The sequence below is a fragment of the Cygnus atratus genome, chromosome 6 (assembly GCF_013377495.2).
Source record: "Cygnus atratus isolate AKBS03 ecotype Queensland, Australia chromosome 6, CAtr_DNAZoo_HiC_assembly, whole genome shotgun sequence".
NCBI lineage: Eukaryota > Metazoa > Chordata > Aves > Anseriformes > Anatidae > Cygnus > Cygnus atratus.
Window position 1 is genome coordinate 11,714,484 of NC_066367.1, and position 15,042 is coordinate 11,729,525.

Genomic DNA, 15,042 nt, shown 5'->3' on the forward strand with positions numbered 1-15,042 from the left:
AAATTCTAGTGGTGGTTGTATTCCTCCAAGCCCCTCCTGTGGAGGCTGCTGGACTTTGCACAAGTTCCCTACAGAGCTGCTGGACAGGGACAACCAGCACCCACAGCCCCACCACAGGACAAGCCCAGGGCGGTGTGGGGAGCGCTGCGGGGCCGTGGGGACGCAGACATTAGGAGCCTTGCCGGTGCCACCAGGCACAGCAGGGCCCTGGGGCTGGGGGAGGTCTGGTTTCACAGATCCTGTAATTGCCAGGTCCCCAGTGGGCTGAGGCTCCACATCACTGTGGCTGGCATGTCCCCCCAGGAGGCCTTGTCACCAGGTGCCTGGGCAGAGACAGGCCTGCTTCTCTGGGGCTGTAGCACACGTCCACTCCTTGTCCCCAGGAAGCTACTCCTGTGGCAGCCTGCCTGTCCCTGGCAGAGCTGGCCAAGCACCATGGTGCCTGGCAGCAGTGGGCGAGGACAGGGTGGGCACCCATCCCCATTTGTGGCTGTGGACAGGCTGGCTGGGGCAAGCAGCTCCCTGCTGGCCACCAGGGCATCCCTGCAGGCCCTGGAAGGAAAAGTGGCCCTGGAGAAGGCCAAAAACCCACAAGGGCCTGCAGCATGGGTGTCCCTCCCTCGCCCCCAAGGTGTCCCTGTGTGGCTTTTCCACATCCTTGTCAACAGAAAAAAGGGGTCAGGTCAGGGAAGAGACCTGCAAGGCTGGCAAAACATGTTTCCCTGGCTGCGGCAAAGCACAGACATGCCTTGAGAAATGCAGTGCTTCCCTTTCTGCAAGACCTCTGGGATTTCTGAAGAAAAGGAAAGGGAAAGGGAAAGGGAAAGGGAAAGGGAAAGGGAAAGGGAAAGGGAAAGGGAAAGGGAAAGGGAAAGGGAAAGGGAAAGGGAAAGGGAAAGGGAAAGGGAAAGGGAAAGGGAAAGGGAAAGGGAAAGGGAAAGGGAAAGGGAAAGGGAAAGGGAAAGGGAAAGGGAAAGGGAAAGGGAAAGGGAAAGGGAAGGGAAAGGGAAGGGGAAAGGGAAGGGGAAAGGGAAAGGGAAAGGGAAAGGGAAAGGGAAAGGGAAGGGAAGGGAAGGGAAGGGAAGGGAAGGGAAGGGAAGGGAAGGGAAGGGAAGGGAAGGGAAGGGAAGGGAAGGGAAGGGAAGGGAAGGGAAGGGAAGGGAAGGGAAGGGAAGGGAAGGGAAGGGAAGGGAAGGGAAGGGAAGGGAAAAAAGGAAAAAGAAAAAAGGAAAAAGAAAAAAGAAAAAAGGAAAAAGAAAAAAGAAAAAAAGAAAAAAAAAAGAAAAAAAAAGAAAAAAGAAAAGAAAAGGAAAAAAGGAAAGGAAAGGAAAAAGGAAAGGGAAAGGGAAAGGGAAAGGGAAAGGGAAAGGGAAAGGGAAAGGGAAAGGGAAAGGGAAAGGGAAAGGGAAAGGGAAAGGGAAAGGGAAAGGGAAAGGGAAAGGGAAAGGGAAAGGGAAAGGGAAAGGGAAAGGGAAAGGGAAAGGGAAAGGGAAAGGGAAAGGGAAAGGGAAAGGGAAAGGGAAGGGAAGGGAAGGGAAGGGAAGGGAAGGGAAGGGAAGGGAAGGGAAGGGAAGGGAAGGGAAGGGAAGGGAAGGGAAGGGAAGGGAAGGGAAGGGAAGGGAAGGGAAGGGAAGGGAAGGGAAGGGAAGGGAAGGGAAGGAAAGGAAAGGAAAGGAAAGGAAAGGAAAGGAAAGGAAAGGAAAGGAAAGGAAAGGAAAGGAAAGGAAAGGAAAGGAAAGGAAAGGAAAGGAAAGGAAAGGAAAGGAAAGGAAAGGAAAGGAAAGGAAAGGAAAGGAAAGGAAAGGAAAGGAAAGGAAAGGAAAGGAAAGGAAAGGAAAGAAGAGCTCTCCTAGCAGCCACTTCTGTCTTTTTCCCATCCTCTTGATCTTTCAGTATCTCACCCTTGCTCTTCCCTAACCTCCCCAGTGAACACAATTTCAAACACAGGAGGGAGCTACCACCACACAGCACCCATGCCCTCCTCAGAAAAGCACCTCGGGGAGGTGGCGATGGCTCATGAAGGCACAGCTTTAGTCAGGGCGCCATGGGGATGCCCAGGGTTTCTGTGTGAGGTGTGGAAAGACCCAGGGTGTGCCCACGTCCCTCCCCAGCCAGTGCCGCCAGCTCCTTTCCATCCCCAGAGGGACTGCCCATGGCCAGGTGCTTCACCGCCACGGGGAGAAGGGGCACAGGGGGCACACAGTGGGTGGGCTCGGGAACCGAGGCTCTGCCTGCAGGGGGGACAGCTCCCCACTCCTGTACGGCAGCGTGGAGCCCAACACATTGCCCTGACATGGGAGGGCAATGCAGCTCCCTGAGCAACCAGGAGCAGGTTCAGCAAGTGAGAACACTAATCCAGATGCAGACATATATTTATCATGTAAGAGCAAAAGAGACGGAAGAGATGAAGCCAGCCAGGTGTCGATTTGCCACCAGTGCAGCCAAGTGATGCCTGATCTCTGTTCCAGGGCCCCCTCGCTCCCTCGAGGGCTGGGCTGCACTGTCACCGAGCTCTTTCCTGCAGCAGCATCCCCTGCCTCTCCCTAGGCAGCCTACGGTGGCTCTGGCAGGGGGATGCTGGGGGCAGGAGGTGATGACATTCACACAGTCCAGGGCTGGATGGCACAGCTACCTGCAGCTGCACTGAGGAAGGCTGCCAAAAGAGGGGGTGGCCAGAAGGGACTTTCTGGGTGTCAGGGTCTTGTCCCTGCTGCCAGAGGCTGCCCTCAAAAGCCTCGCTCTCCACAGAGGATCCCCCACACAGCAGTCAGAGAGCCGACGAGGGTGGGATTCGAACCCACGCGTGCAGAGCACAATGGATTAGCAGTCCATCGCCTTCACCACTCGGCCACCTCGTCCCCTGCTCCAGCCCACATTTGGGGATTTTTTTTTCACTTTTGAGGACAGGTTGCAAACCCACAGATGCTTTGTCAGGGTGTCCCCTGTACAGCTGCACTGTAGGAGTGAGCTATGTGCCTGCCTGTCACATGGTTGGTGGCAAGCTTTGTGGTTCATTTGTCCCCCTCCATTTCACCCTCTGTCCCTGTGTTCAGAGGACGACAAAACGTAGACTGGGCAGGAGACAGGCTTTATTTATTTTTGCTAAACAAGTGAGTGGTCCAGGCTTTTTTTTTTTTTTTTTATTGTAGGTCTACATCACTTCTCCCCTCTCTCCCACTCCTGACCTATGTCCAGAGGATTTTTCTGCATGATTCAGCACCAGTCAAGCTTGTAAATGAAAGGGGAAGATGGATAGGGCAGCCCAGCCAGCAGCATAGTAGGTACCTCTTTATTTCCCAAATATTACGGGTTTGGAGATAGTTTGGATCATCTCACAACCGTGAGCTTCCCAGAGATGTGGGTCAGAAGGAAACTTGTTCTTCCCAAGAGCGCCAGGGCCACCAGCGAAACGAGGGACTCTGTCATTGCCTTCTCTACTGGGTGTTCAGTGCTCTCACAGCCCCTAGCTCGGGGGGTCCTGTGAAGAAAAACAACCTCCAGGCCAGGCACCACTGGGAGTTGAACCCAGGATCTCCTGTTTACTAGACAGGCGCTTTAACCAGCTGAGCCATGGTGCCCACCTGGCCACAAGGCTGGTCCCCCTGCTCATGGCCCTCGGGGTAGCCCCAGGAGAACCATGTGCCCATGGCAGGAGACATGCTGAGGGGGAGACAGCATCTGGTGAGCAGCTCCTTGGTGCTCCCTCAGCTCTGTTCATGTCCTCTAGGCTTAGCGCAAGCCAGGTGCAACAAAGGCAGCCAAGCACTGCTGTGGTATTGGAAACCAGGAGGAAAGCTGAAATGCTCAGGGTGAAGAATGGCCCAATGTCAGTCAGGTGGGGGAAGCCCTGGCAGATAGGAATGCCCCCAAGGACGGCATCTCCTGGCCAAACATACACTGGACACCTCTTCTAAATGCACTGGAGACTGACAGAAAATGGGAATTGGCTACCACCATCCCCAGGGGGCTTCCTTCAAGGTAAAAGAAGAGAAAAGCGCAAATGAGAAGTAGCACCTGCCATAGGCTGCCTTGTGCTGCTACCAGAAGCACAGGTAGGGATGGGGAAGAAATGCAATGTACAGTGGGGACAGGGGCTGCTAAGTGCCAGCTGCACACCCTGGCTCGTTGGTCTAGGGGTATGATTCTCGCTTAGGGTGCGAGAGGTCCCGGGTTCAACTCCCGGACGAGCCCCCCTCTTGGACTCCTCTGGCCTGCAAACAGATCCTGGAGGAATACAGCATGGCCATGCTGCCCCACAGCCCCGACACCTCGCGCACAGCCCCCTGCTGCTTCCCTCCACACCCCTGCACCGCAGACCCGTGCTGCCCTGTGCCACGGGGACAAAAGGGACAGGGCGCAGCCAGGGCTCCGCTGGGACAGGGACAGCAGAGCGGGGCCCCGCGGACACCACGTCCCCGTGGGGCAGCTCTACCTGCGGCAGAGCCAGGAGCTGGGCAAGGCGAGCGCCGCAGCCATTGGGGAGCAAGGAGCAGAAACCGCAAGCAGGGGGAGAGGGGCTCTGGGGATGCCCTGCAGAGGGCAGAAGGAAGAGGAGTTCCTTGTGGGCCTCCACTCTCCAGGCATTTTGCCATGTGCGGGCTGGGAGGGAGGAAAAGGCTGGAGATGCTGGGGCTTGAACCCAGGGCCTCTTACATGCGAAGCAAGCGCTCTCCCACTGAGCTACATCCCCTGGCCAGCAGCCCTGAGGGGGCCGTGGCCCTGGCAGCAGCAGCACACGGGCGCTGCCCTGCTCTGGCGGCAGTGTCTGAGCCTGCCCAAAGCTGGCTGTGCTGCCCGACAGAGCCTCTGGCCCCAGCATGGGGTGCCGCTTGCAGGCTGCTGGGGGCTGCCAGGGCCGCCCCTGCTCCTGCAGCGGTGCCCGGGGGGACAAGGGCCCAGAGCCAGCCCCCCTGCATCTGCCCCCTGCAGGGAGCACGTGGGCTGCGCTGCCCAAAAGGGGGGCTCGTCCGGGAGTTGAACCCGGGACCTCTCGCACCCGAAGCGAGAATCATACCCCTAGACCAACGAGCCATGGTGTTGGAGCCCTCTGCACCCTCTGCCCTCGTGCCCCACAGCTCCCGAGGCTGCTGGGGCACCTCAAGCTCTCGCATTTGCCCCACTGCTGCTGCCACGCACAGGCTGGGCCAGGAACTTCCTTCCCGCAGCTTCCCCAGGGCCCTCGGAGGGACCTCCTGTGCCAGCCCTGCACCCCCCAACGGCTGCCCTGCCCTGCCCTGGGGAGGAAAAGGCTGGAGATGCTGGGGCTTGAACCCAGGGCCTCCTGCATGCAAAGCAAGCGCTCTACCGCTGAGCTACATCCCCACTGCCATGGGGGGGGCCTTGCCAGGGGGGCTCTGCTTTTAACAAAACCTTCCTCCAGCCTCCTTCTCCTCAGCCCACACAGTTCACCAACAGCTCAACACACCTCCCCCTGCTCTTCCACAACACACCTTCCTCACAAATCACACCTTGCGCACAACACACTCCCCCGTTCCTGCTCACCGTGCTCTCCACAGCCCTCCTCCACGTGGACACGCACCCACCCCAAAATCAAACGCTCTCCCCCTCACAACGGCCACTGCCCTGGCCCTGCTCCCCAACGCAATCTGAGCTCCCACACACACTCTCTGGGACAGGGAGCCCAAAAAGATGGGGCTCGTCCGGGAGTTGAACCCGGGACCTCTCGCACCCAAAGCGAGAATCATACCCCTAGACCAACGAGCCGGGGTGCAGCACCTCTTTGCACCCCCACTCTCGCTGCCCCACACCTCCTCGGCACTGCTGGGGGTGCCTTGTGCTGCCTTTTGCCCCCGCCACAGACCGCAGCATGGAGGCTCCTCCTGATGACACCACGGACTCCAGATCCCTGCTGGACATGCCCTGTGGCACAGCACCGAACACCATGCGCACACCTCAGCCTCTCTGCACCTTTCCTCCTCTCCAGTGTCCCCCAGCACGTGGTAGTGCTCACCACAGATGACACTCAGCAGCAGCCCCCTCCTTCATCCATGGGGCAGCCCCCAAGGACACCACAATTTCCCCTCTCACCTGGCCTTCTCCCAGAAAGTCACAGAAGCACCAAGTTCACTATAGTGCAAGGGACCTCTGCACATCACCTGGACAAACCCTCCTGCTCAGGCAAGGACTCCCGCATGAGGTTGCCCAGGCCCATGTCCCAATGCCTTTTGAACATTTCCAAAGAGGAAGATTCCACAACCCCTGAAGGCATCTGTCCCAGCGCTGCATCAGCCGCACAGCAATGATGTTCTTTCTAATACACAGTGGGCTGAGGGTGGCTGCAGCACAGGTCACGGGTACTGCCAGCTGGGGGCACTGGGACGGTGATGGCTGAGAGGTGAAGGTGTGGGGCAGCAAGAGTGGGGGTGCAAAGAGGTGCTGCACCCCGGCTCGTTGGTCTAGGGGTATGATTCTCGCTTTGGGTGCGAGAGGTCCCGGGTTCAACTCCCGGACGAGCCCCATCTTTTCGGGCTCCCTGTCCTGGAGAGTGTGTGTGGGAGCTCAGATTGCGTTGGGGAGCAGGGCCAGGGCAGTGGCCGTTGTGAGGGGGAGAGCGTTTGATTTTGGGGTGGGTGCGTGTCCACGTGGAGGAGGGCTGTGGAGAGCACAGTGAGCAGGAACGGGGGAGTGTGTGGTGCGCAAGGTGTGATTTGTGAGGAAGGTGTGTTGTGGAAGAGCAGGGGGAGGTGTGTTGAGCTGTTGGTGAACTGTGTGGGCTGAGGAGAAGGAGGCTGGAGGAAGGTTTTGTTAAAAGCAGAGCCCCCCCGGCAAGACCTCCCATGGCAGTGGGGATGTAGCTCAGCGGTAGAGCGCTTGCTTTGCATGCAGGAGGCCCTGGGTTCAAGCCCCAGCATCTCCATGCCTTTTCCTCCCCAGGGCAGGGCAGGGCAGGGCAGGGCAGGGCAGCCGTTGGGGGCTGCAGGGCTGGCACAGGAGGTCCCTCCGAGGGCCTGGGGAGCTGCGGGAAGGAAGTTCCTGGCCCAGCCTGTGCGTGGCAGCAGCAGTGGGGCAAATGCAAGAGCTTGAGGTGCCCCAGCAGCCTCGGGAGCTGTGGGGCACGAGGGCAGAGGGTGCAGAGGGCTCCAACACCATGGCTCGTTGGTCTAGGGGTATGATTCTCGCTTCGGGTGCGAGAGGTCCCGGGTTCAACTCCCGGACGAGCCCCCCTTTTGGGCAGCGCAGCCCACGTGCTCCCTGCAGGGGGCAGATGCAGGGGGGCTGGCTCTGGGCCCTTGTCCCCCCGGGCACCGCTGCAGGAGCAGGGGCGGCCCTGGCAGCCCCCAGCAGCCTGCAAGCGGCACCCCATGCTGGGGCCAGAGGCTTCTGTCGGGCAGCACAGCCAGCTTTGGGCAGGCTCAGACGCTGCCGCCAGAGCAGGCAGCGCCCTGTGTGCTGCTGCTGCCAGGGCCACGGCCCCCTCAGGGCTGCTGGCCAGGGGATGTAGCTCAGTGGGAGAGCGCTTGCTTCGCATGTAAGAGGCCCTGGGTTCAAGCCCCAGCATCTCCAGCCTTTTCCTCCCTCCCAGCCCGCACATGGCAAAATGCCTGGAGAGTGGAGGCCCACAAGGAACTCCTCTTCCTTCTGCCCTCTGCAGGGCATCCCCAGAGCCCCTCTCCCCCTGCCTGCGGTTTCTGCTCCTTGCTCCCCAATGGCTGCGGCGCTCGCCTTGCCCAGCTCCTGGCTCTGCCGCAGGTAGAGCTGCCCCACGGGGACGTGGTGTCCGCGGGGCCCCGCTCTGCTGTCCCTGTCCCAGCGGAGCCCTGGCTGCGCTCTGTCCCTTTTGTCCCCGTGGCACAGGGCAGCACGGGTCTGCGGTGCGGGGTGTGGAGGGAAGCAGCAGGGGGCTGTGTGCGAGGTGTCGGGGCTGTGGGGCAGCATGGCCATGCTGTATTCCTCCAGGATCTGTTTGCAGGCCAGAGGAGTCCAAAAGGGTGGGCTCGTCCGGGAGTTGAACCCGGGACCTCTCGCACCCTAAGCAACAGTCATATCCCTGTGTGGCGGTCCCTTTTGTCCCCATCAGAGCCTGGCGCACGGGGGCCCTTTGGTGTGCCTGGGCTGTGTGGCCAATGCACAGAAGTGGGCACAGCCACAAAGTGCCCCATGTGCAGCATCCATGGGGGCAGCTGGTCTGCGGGTGCCAGCAGGGACCCCCCGGGCAGAGCCCCTCCATGTGGGGGATGTAGCTCAGCGGGAGAGCGCTTGCTTTGCATGCAGGAGGCCCTGGGTTCAAGCCCCAGCATCTCCATGCTTTTTTTATGGCCAAGCCACAGCCCAGAATAGAGCGCTGAAGTGGGAAGGTGGCTGCTGGCAGGAGGCAGCGAGGTGTGGAGGGCAGGTGTCAGGGGCTGTGGGACAGCAGGGCCCCATCCGTGCCGTGGACAAGGGCTGTTTGCAGGCCAACGGTGCCCAAAAGAGGGACTCATCTGGCAGTTGAACCCAGAAGCTGTCGCACCCTAAGAAGAACTATACCCCCTGGACCAACGAGCCGAGGCGTGCAGCTGGCCCCCAGCATAACCCCTGGCACCCCTCGGCCCCAAAGAGCACACAGCCTGCCAGGCCCAGCACAGGGAGGGGGCTGCCCTGGGAAGCCAAGAGCCCTGTGTGGCCTCAGCATGCCCCCTGCAGCCCCAGAGCAGGGCTAAAAGCTGTCGCTGTGAGCAGGATTCGAACCTGCGCAGGGAAACCCTATTGGATTTCGAGTCCAACGCCTTCACCCCTCGGCCATCACAGCCCCCGGCTGGGCCAGCTGGGGCTACGTGTGCCCCGTGCCCGTGCCACCTTGGTCCCTGAGGGGCATCCCCAGGCAGCCCCTGGTGCCCCCACGGCCCCCATTCGTCGTGGGTCAAGGTCCGTGCAGAGGCTGGGGCACCGGCAGCGCCAGCCCTGGGCCCGCTCTGCACCGGGATGGTGGTGGCAGGGCCTGAGGCCAGCAGGGGCCAGTGGCGGCGCTGCCCCAGCACTGCAAGGGTCGGCACAGGGTGGGGGGGTGTGGGCAGCTGCACACCCCGGCTCGTTGGTCTAGGGGTATGATTCTCGCTTCGGGTGTGAGAGGTCCTGGGCTCAACTCCCAGATGAGTTCCCCCCTCCCCATCCCAGCCCTTTGGTGCCAGTGCCCCACTCCAGCCCCTTGCAGTGCCCATTCGGCCCCTGCAGGGACAAGGTAGTGGTCAGGCTCTGCTGCCTCAGACCACCTGGACACCTTGCCTCCACAGCTTGCTGCCTCCCGCCGGCACTGAGCTTTGGCCCCAGAGGCATGCTCACTGAGCCCACGGGGATGGGTGACTACATGCCCAAAGAAAGAGCTCTTCTACTGAGCCACATCCCCTGCGTAGTGTGTGGGTCTTTGGGAAAATCTCTCACACCCTCACACTGCTGCCCCACACTGCCTTGTCCCAAAGGCCCTTTCACCCAGACAGGCCCTCTGAGGCCCCATTTTGCTGTCAGTTTTTGCTGCTAACGGGCTTCTCTCCAGGCTCTATGGACATGCCCACTCCAAAGTGGCCAGGTCTCCTCCTGTGACAAGCCACTCTCCTGACCCTGCTCCCCACCACGAGCTGGGGCTCCTCATGTCTGCCACAGCTGGTGGATGTCCAAAATAGAGGGCTCGTCCGGGAGTTGAACCCGGGACCTCTCGCACCCGAAGCGAGAATCATACCCCTAGACCAACGAGCCAGACTAGTCTGAAGATGCGGAAGTCCCATTATTCAGTGTTAGATAATCACAGAACTGTGATGGTGCAGCAGGAACTGGGGAAGTTCCTTAGAATCCTGTGATTGTCTGTAGCTGGGCCATCCCTCTTTTTCTTCCCAGGTTGTCATGCTGGCACCTGGACATGACCACAGGCTGCGACAGCCACATCTCCAAGGGCCATAGGGACAACAGAACCATGGGGTTTGCAGCATGGCCAGGTATATCAGGCATGGGATATAGTTCAGGGGGAGAGTGCTTGCTTTGCATATAAGGCCCTGGATTCAAGCCCTAGCATCTCCAGACTTTTTCTCCCCTATTAACCATCTCCTCACTGTGGCTGTGGTGGTAAACCACACTTCTGCATTCCCCAGAGGGGTTATGCACTGTATTCTCGGTGCATCATGGCCTTAGACAGACCTGCCTGATGGGGACATGGTGCTGGTATCACCCAGTTCTGCCATCCCCCACCACTTCCACCAGCCCCTTCCCCACAGAGGAGCAGTCTGCTCATACTGTCGTTGCTCCTTTTTGTCTCATTTACCCCCACAGCACATCATTCCTACCAGTGGTGTGGACTGTCCCAGCAGCCTGGATATCCCCAAACCTGGAGAGGCCACCTGTCCCCACGGTGCCAGACAGCAGAGCCCCATCCCTACCCTGCCCAGACAAGCCAGGTTGTGGATGCCCAAAAGAAGAGTTTATCCAGGAGTTGAACCCCAGGCCCTGGTCCCTAGTCCCCTGCCAGCAGGCAAAATCCACCGCTGTGAGCAGGATTCGAACCTGCGCAGGGAAACCCTATTGGATTTCAAGTCCAACGCCTTCACCCCTCGGCCATCACAGCTCCTTGCTTAGTCCCATGGGTACCTCCTCCCCCCTTGCTAAGGGTCTGGCTTCAGGGAGGGAATCCCCATAAGCCAGCATGGAGCCATCCATGCACCAGGCAGCCCCAGTGCCTACAACTGCCTCCCCAGGCCATCAGCACATCCCAGGGCTGGGAAAAAAGAATGGTGGGGGATATTTTCTGATGGCTGGGCAAAAAAAAGTCAGGCCAGGCAGGGAGCCTCACCTCAGGGCAAGTAAGGGAAACAGCCTCCAGCAATGCATCCTGTGAAGGCAAAGGGCTTCAAGGGGAAAAGGACGTGTAGGTGCTGGGGGTTTAACCCAGGGTGCAAGCACTCTCCTGCTGAGCTACATCCCTTACACAGTAGGGGGGGGTGTCTGCTTTAGGAAAGTCTCCTCCCCACAGAACCACATAATGACAGAATGGCTGGGGTTGGAAGGTACCTCTGGGCCCATCTGGTCCAAACCCCCAGCTCAGGCAGGGACACCCACATTAGGTTGCCCAGGACTACGTCTAAGTGCCTTTTGAAGGTCTCAAAGCAAGGAGTCCACAACCTCATTAGGCAACCTGTTTCAGTGCTCCATCACCTGCACAGGTAAGACATTCTTCCTGGCATTCAGAGGGAGCCTCCCGTGTTCCAGGTTGGGCCCAGTGCCTCTTGTCCTGCCGCTGGGCAATAACTGACAATAGCACTGCATCTCCAAGCCACCCCCAGGAAGGCACAGAACTGGCAGAGCCTCCAAGGAGCCCAGGGCGGCCCACAGTCAAGGCTGTCCCTAGGCTGCTCCTGGCCCCACCAGCTGCAGGGAAATGACCATGGTTGTCTCTCCTCTCCCCTGCCCGGCCACTGCAGGTAGCAGGGCACGTTCTCTCCTATTATGGTGAGTTCAGGCTGTGTGGGCAAAACCTGGTGCTGATGGGAGGCAGCGAGGTGTGAAGGATGGGTGTTGGGGGCGTGGGGCAGTGGGCCCCTGTCCCTGCCCCATCCCCACAGGGTCTGTTTGCAGGCCAGTGGTGCCCAAAAGGGGGGCTCGTCCGGGAGTTGAACCCGGGACCTCTCGCACCCTAAGCGAGAATCATACCCCTAGACCAACGAGCCACTGTGTGTAGGTATAGGCCCCTGCCCTGTGCCGACTGTTGGGGTGCTGAGGCAGTACCTGGGGCCTTTCATCCCCAGTGCTAGTTTCCAGAAGGACCCTGGTGATGGCCTGAGGAACGGAACAACACCATGTCCTGGGCATGGGGAGGACTTTCACCCTTCTTGTTTAGAGTGAAAGATATTCCAGGCTCAAATCCTGGAGTAGCCCCCTCCTTTTGGGAACCACTGTCCTGCTATGGTCCAGCCAGCGCAGAGCTCCCTGGGGGCCTAACTCCAGCTTTTAACCCGATCCCATGGTCCCAGCCCCCTGCCCTGGCTCCCAGTCCTTCTGGTGACTCCATTAGCAGGAGTACAAGGACAGGGGCTGGGCAGGGGTATGACTTCCCTTGGGAAGATCCCAGGAGACACATAGCACCCCTTTTGGGTAGGGGTAGGTGGGCACCATGGCTCAGCTGGTTAAAGCACCTGTCTAGTAAACAGGAGATCCTGGGTTCGACTCCCAGTGGTGCCTGCCCTTGGGGCTGTTTTTCCTCCTTAGCCCCTGGCTGGGGACACCGCAGAGGTCTGCACCTCAACAAAGGGCACCCACCCAGGTGCCCGTGCTCCTCTGCCTCACCACACCCCCATTTGCCCCCTCCCAATGAGCAAGATGTCTTGGCAAATTCAGGGTGCATGTTTTTACTCCAAAGCTCATTTCAAGGAAGGACAAGAGACAGAGACCGTCATGGAGATACCAGGCAATATCTGGAAGTCTGGGTGGGGGCAGGAAGGACTTGGGAGCTGGGGTTCGTCTCTGGGGAGGGGGGTAGGTGTTGGGGCACCAGCAGTGTGTGAGCAAGGAAGGACTCCATGAGGATGAAGGAGAGGGTATCAGGGCAAAGGCATCACCTGCTGGACTCAGGGCCCCACAGAGGTTTCCAGCACCCTTCACTAGCAGCAGAAGAGGCGCAGATCATTCAGGGCCGTGTCATCCCTCTTCAGCCCCCACACAGGCTCCTGCCGTGTCTGGACGCCGCACACTGCCTTAGGGCACTGATGGCTCCAGCCACCCCACTGGCCCCAGACAGACCCCGGCCCCTGCAGCACCTGCCCGTCAGAGCAGGCAAAGCGTGCGTTAGTGGCAGCCACTTCATCGTGCAGGAACCCATGCTGGGGCACCTGGACCCGCAGCGCAAAGCCCACCAGGTGCCCTTGGTGGGGGCACCAGAGGACCTCCGTCCAGCTGCCCCACCTAGAAGGGGAGAAACAGCAGTCGGTGCCAGGCCAGGGCTGCAGGCAGAGGAGGACGGTGCGAGCCCTTTTGTGCTGGGGTGCCGTGGAAATAGCGCTCCAGACACAGAGAGGGTATGAGGGCCATTGGGAGCTCACCTGCCGCTCTGGGACTCGGCTGTGTAGCTGCTGTCGGCGTTCCCCCCACGGGAGCAGTGCAGCCGAACCCCGTTCAGCGCCGTGTCGTCCTCCATCACTCCCTGCGGCGGCTCTACCTGTGAGGGAAGGGAGGTGGGAGGTCAGGTGCCAAGGGGGTCCCCGCACACAGCATCCCCAGACCAGCCTCCAGCACAGAGGCTGCACCTTGAAGCTGACACCGCTGGCGTAGGACCCCTTGGGACACATCTCCGGCCAGGCCCAGTCACCCCAGGGTCCCCCATTGGACACTGAGATGACTGAGGCATTCTGCCCAGGTCCTGGCCCTGCCATCTCCCTGTGGTCCCTGCAAGCCCCACCAGCAGCAGCAGGACCCACGCTCCCGGCATGGCTGTCCTGCCTGCGGCCGTCCCACTGGGCTCTTACACCTGCCCCCGTGGCGGGGCGTGCAGCAGGAACCTGCGCATCTCAGTTACCTTCTTGGGGTGCCCAGGCCTGTCGGACAGCCGGGATTAGCCACAGGAAAGGGCTAATCCCCTGCCGGGTGGGGGGCAGGGACCTGATCTATGAGCACCCTGCCAGGCAGCTCGCCCAGAGCCACCGGGAGTCCTGGTGCCAAGAGCTCTGCAAGGGGCTGCTCGGATGGCACAGGGCCTAGTGCCATCCTTTCCCACTCTCGGCTCCCACCATTTGCGATGGGAGCCGCGCTCTGCCTGTTCTCTTTCTTCAGCCCCCCCCCCAGGCGACCGTGCCTCTTCTGCAGGGGGCAGCTGAGTAAGGCTGGTGTCATGGCATTCAGTGCAACTGAGGCAAAAAGGCAGGTGCCTGGGATCCAGCCTACATCACCGATGCAAATCGCGTACCCTCTTCCCTGCCCCCACATCCCGCGGTGCCTGTTGCATTCAGGTTTCACACTTCACTGCTCCCAGTTTGCTTGCTGGGTGGCACCTTCCTCTTTCTGCAGGGGATCGTTTTACTCCTTAGTAGCCACTTTCTGCAGTAACAGCTCTTTTAAACATTTCCGGGCTTTTTTAAACATTTCCAAGCTTTTTTAAACATTGCTGGGCACGGGGCTCCTTGAAAAGCCGCCCAGAAAGGAAGGAGAAAGCTGGGGTGAGAGGGGAGCCGGCGGTGTATGGGAACCAGGTGCTCCTCTCGGGGACGGGGAGGAAAAACTCCCTAGGGCTCACGAGTGCGGGCTCTCCTCTTTGCTAGGCGGGAGCTGCGACCAGCGCAGCCGCCAGCCCCGCGCCCCCGGCAAAAGCTCCGACGAGGGTGGGATTCGAACCCACGCGCGCAGAGCGCAATGGATTAGCAGTCCATCGCCTTCACCACTCGGCCACCTCGTCCTGCCCCGCGCCCGCCCCGCCGCCCGCCCGTCACGGGGCCCCGCCCCGCCCCTCGGCCGCCGCCTCACGGCCGCGGGCCCGGCCCGCCCCGCCCCGCTGCAGGCCGCGCGCGGGCAGCGCTTCAGCAGCGCCCTCTTAGCGCAGCCGGCAGCGCGTCAGTCTCATAATCTGAAGGTCCTGAGTTCGAGCCTCAGAGAGGGCACCGGCCTTTTTTTTTTTACTATTATTATTTTTGTTTTGTTTTGTTTTGTTGTTTTTGCTGCGATGCGGGGCTGCGGGCGGCTTTTTGCAACACTCCGCGGTGCGGGGGCAGGAGTGGGCGGCAGTCCCAGGGCGCAGCCAAAAAAAAAATATTAAAAAAAAAAAAACCAGCCCCTGCCCTCTCTGAGGCTCGAACTCAGGACCTTCAGATTATGAGACTGACGCGCTGCCGGCTGCGCTAAGAGGGCGCTGCTGAAGCGCTGCCCGCGCGCGGCCTGCAGCGGGGCGGGGCGGGCCGGGCCCGCGGCCGTGAGGCGGCGGCCGAGGGGCGGGGCGGGGCCCCGTGACGGGCGGGCGGCGGGGCGGGCGCGGGGCAGGACGAGGTGGCCGAGTGGTGAAGGCGATGGACTGCTAATCCATTGCGCTCTGCGCGCGTGGGTTCGAATCCCACCCTCGTCGGAGCTTTTGCCGCCGCCGGC

The 15,042-nt window shown here is 60.5% G+C and overlaps 1 protein-coding gene and 21 non-coding genes across 22 annotated transcripts; 9 read left to right on the forward strand and 13 right to left on the reverse strand.

Moving 5' to 3' along the window:
* Nucleotides 1-2,776: 2,776 nt before the first annotated feature.
* TRNAS-GCU (transfer RNA serine (anticodon GCU)) lies at nucleotides 2,777-2,858 on the reverse strand. The gene has a single exon. It is a non-coding gene; the product is annotated as a tRNA-Ser (tRNA).
* Nucleotides 2,859-3,504: 646 nt separating this feature from the next.
* TRNAT-AGU (transfer RNA threonine (anticodon AGU)) lies at nucleotides 3,505-3,578 on the reverse strand. The gene has a single exon. It is a non-coding gene; the product is annotated as a tRNA-Thr (tRNA).
* Nucleotides 3,579-4,119: 541 nt separating this feature from the next.
* TRNAP-AGG (transfer RNA proline (anticodon AGG)) lies at nucleotides 4,120-4,191 on the forward strand. The gene has a single exon. It is a non-coding gene; the product is annotated as a tRNA-Pro (tRNA).
* Nucleotides 4,192-4,618: 427 nt separating this feature from the next.
* On the reverse strand, nucleotides 4,619-4,690 carry TRNAA-CGC (transfer RNA alanine (anticodon CGC)). Its single transcript has one exon. It is a non-coding gene; the product is annotated as a tRNA-Ala (tRNA).
* A 269-nt stretch (nucleotides 4,691-4,959) lies between these two features.
* On the reverse strand, nucleotides 4,960-5,031 carry TRNAP-CGG (transfer RNA proline (anticodon CGG)). The gene has a single exon. It is a non-coding gene; the product is annotated as a tRNA-Pro (tRNA).
* A 219-nt stretch (nucleotides 5,032-5,250) lies between these two features.
* On the reverse strand, nucleotides 5,251-5,322 carry TRNAA-UGC (transfer RNA alanine (anticodon UGC)). Its single transcript has one exon. It is a non-coding gene; the product is annotated as a tRNA-Ala (tRNA).
* A 330-nt stretch (nucleotides 5,323-5,652) lies between these two features.
* Nucleotides 5,653-5,724, reverse strand: TRNAP-UGG (transfer RNA proline (anticodon UGG)). The gene has a single exon. It is a non-coding gene; the product is annotated as a tRNA-Pro (tRNA).
* A 681-nt stretch (nucleotides 5,725-6,405) lies between these two features.
* TRNAP-UGG (transfer RNA proline (anticodon UGG)) lies at nucleotides 6,406-6,477 on the forward strand. The gene has a single exon. It is a non-coding gene; the product is annotated as a tRNA-Pro (tRNA).
* A 328-nt stretch (nucleotides 6,478-6,805) lies between these two features.
* TRNAA-UGC (transfer RNA alanine (anticodon UGC)) lies at nucleotides 6,806-6,877 on the forward strand. The gene has a single exon. It is a non-coding gene; the product is annotated as a tRNA-Ala (tRNA).
* Nucleotides 6,878-7,110: 233 nt separating this feature from the next.
* On the forward strand, nucleotides 7,111-7,182 carry TRNAP-CGG (transfer RNA proline (anticodon CGG)). Its single transcript has one exon. It is a non-coding gene; the product is annotated as a tRNA-Pro (tRNA).
* A 270-nt stretch (nucleotides 7,183-7,452) lies between these two features.
* TRNAA-CGC (transfer RNA alanine (anticodon CGC)) lies at nucleotides 7,453-7,524 on the forward strand. The gene has a single exon. It is a non-coding gene; the product is annotated as a tRNA-Ala (tRNA).
* A 667-nt stretch (nucleotides 7,525-8,191) lies between these two features.
* TRNAA-UGC (transfer RNA alanine (anticodon UGC)) lies at nucleotides 8,192-8,263 on the forward strand. Its single transcript has one exon. It is a non-coding gene; the product is annotated as a tRNA-Ala (tRNA).
* Nucleotides 8,264-8,667: 404 nt separating this feature from the next.
* On the reverse strand, nucleotides 8,668-8,749 carry TRNAS-CGA (transfer RNA serine (anticodon CGA)). The gene has a single exon. It is a non-coding gene; the product is annotated as a tRNA-Ser (tRNA).
* Nucleotides 8,750-9,618: 869 nt separating this feature from the next.
* On the reverse strand, nucleotides 9,619-9,690 carry TRNAP-CGG (transfer RNA proline (anticodon CGG)). The gene has a single exon. It is a non-coding gene; the product is annotated as a tRNA-Pro (tRNA).
* Nucleotides 9,691-10,467: 777 nt separating this feature from the next.
* TRNAS-UGA (transfer RNA serine (anticodon UGA)) lies at nucleotides 10,468-10,549 on the reverse strand. Its single transcript has one exon. It is a non-coding gene; the product is annotated as a tRNA-Ser (tRNA).
* Nucleotides 10,550-11,576: 1,027 nt separating this feature from the next.
* On the reverse strand, nucleotides 11,577-11,648 carry TRNAP-AGG (transfer RNA proline (anticodon AGG)). The gene has a single exon. It is a non-coding gene; the product is annotated as a tRNA-Pro (tRNA).
* Nucleotides 11,649-12,085: 437 nt separating this feature from the next.
* On the forward strand, nucleotides 12,086-12,159 carry TRNAT-AGU (transfer RNA threonine (anticodon AGU)). The gene has a single exon. It is a non-coding gene; the product is annotated as a tRNA-Thr (tRNA).
* A 419-nt stretch (nucleotides 12,160-12,578) lies between these two features.
* VMO1 (vitelline membrane outer layer 1 homolog) lies at nucleotides 12,579-13,346 on the reverse strand. The gene is made up of 3 exons (XM_035568611.1): nucleotides 13,221-13,346; nucleotides 13,017-13,132; nucleotides 12,579-12,879 (listed from the first exon to the last, which is right to left on the reverse strand). Exons 1-3 carry the CDS (start codon nucleotides 13,344-13,346, stop codon nucleotides 12,579-12,581), a joined length of 543 nt encoding a protein of 180 aa, XP_035424504.1.
* A 934-nt stretch (nucleotides 13,347-14,280) lies between these two features.
* On the reverse strand, nucleotides 14,281-14,362 carry TRNAS-GCU (transfer RNA serine (anticodon GCU)). The gene has a single exon. It is a non-coding gene; the product is annotated as a tRNA-Ser (tRNA).
* A 129-nt stretch (nucleotides 14,363-14,491) lies between these two features.
* On the forward strand, nucleotides 14,492-14,564 carry TRNAM-CAU (transfer RNA methionine (anticodon CAU)). Its single transcript has one exon. It is a non-coding gene; the product is annotated as a tRNA-Met (tRNA).
* A 174-nt stretch (nucleotides 14,565-14,738) lies between these two features.
* Nucleotides 14,739-14,811, reverse strand: TRNAM-CAU (transfer RNA methionine (anticodon CAU)). Its single transcript has one exon. It is a non-coding gene; the product is annotated as a tRNA-Met (tRNA).
* Nucleotides 14,812-14,940: 129 nt separating this feature from the next.
* On the forward strand, nucleotides 14,941-15,022 carry TRNAS-GCU (transfer RNA serine (anticodon GCU)). Its single transcript has one exon. It is a non-coding gene; the product is annotated as a tRNA-Ser (tRNA).
* Nucleotides 15,023-15,042: the final 20 nt, after the last annotated feature.

Bases quoted from the DNA above. Each gene is read 5' to 3' on its own strand.
- VMO1 (XM_035568611.1), bottom strand. From the start codon at position 13,346: ATGGCAGGGCCAGGACCTGGGCAGAATGCCTCAGTCATCTCAGTGTCC. The intron at 13,133-13,220 runs GTGCAGCCTCTG...CTTCCCTCACAG, and splicing joins CCAGCGGTGTCAGCTTCAAG to GTAGAGCCGCCGCAGGGAGT. The intron at 12,880-13,016 runs GTGAGCTCCCAA...CTCCCCTTCTAG, and splicing joins GCCGAGTCCCAGAGCGGCAG to GTGGGGCAGCTGGACGGAGG.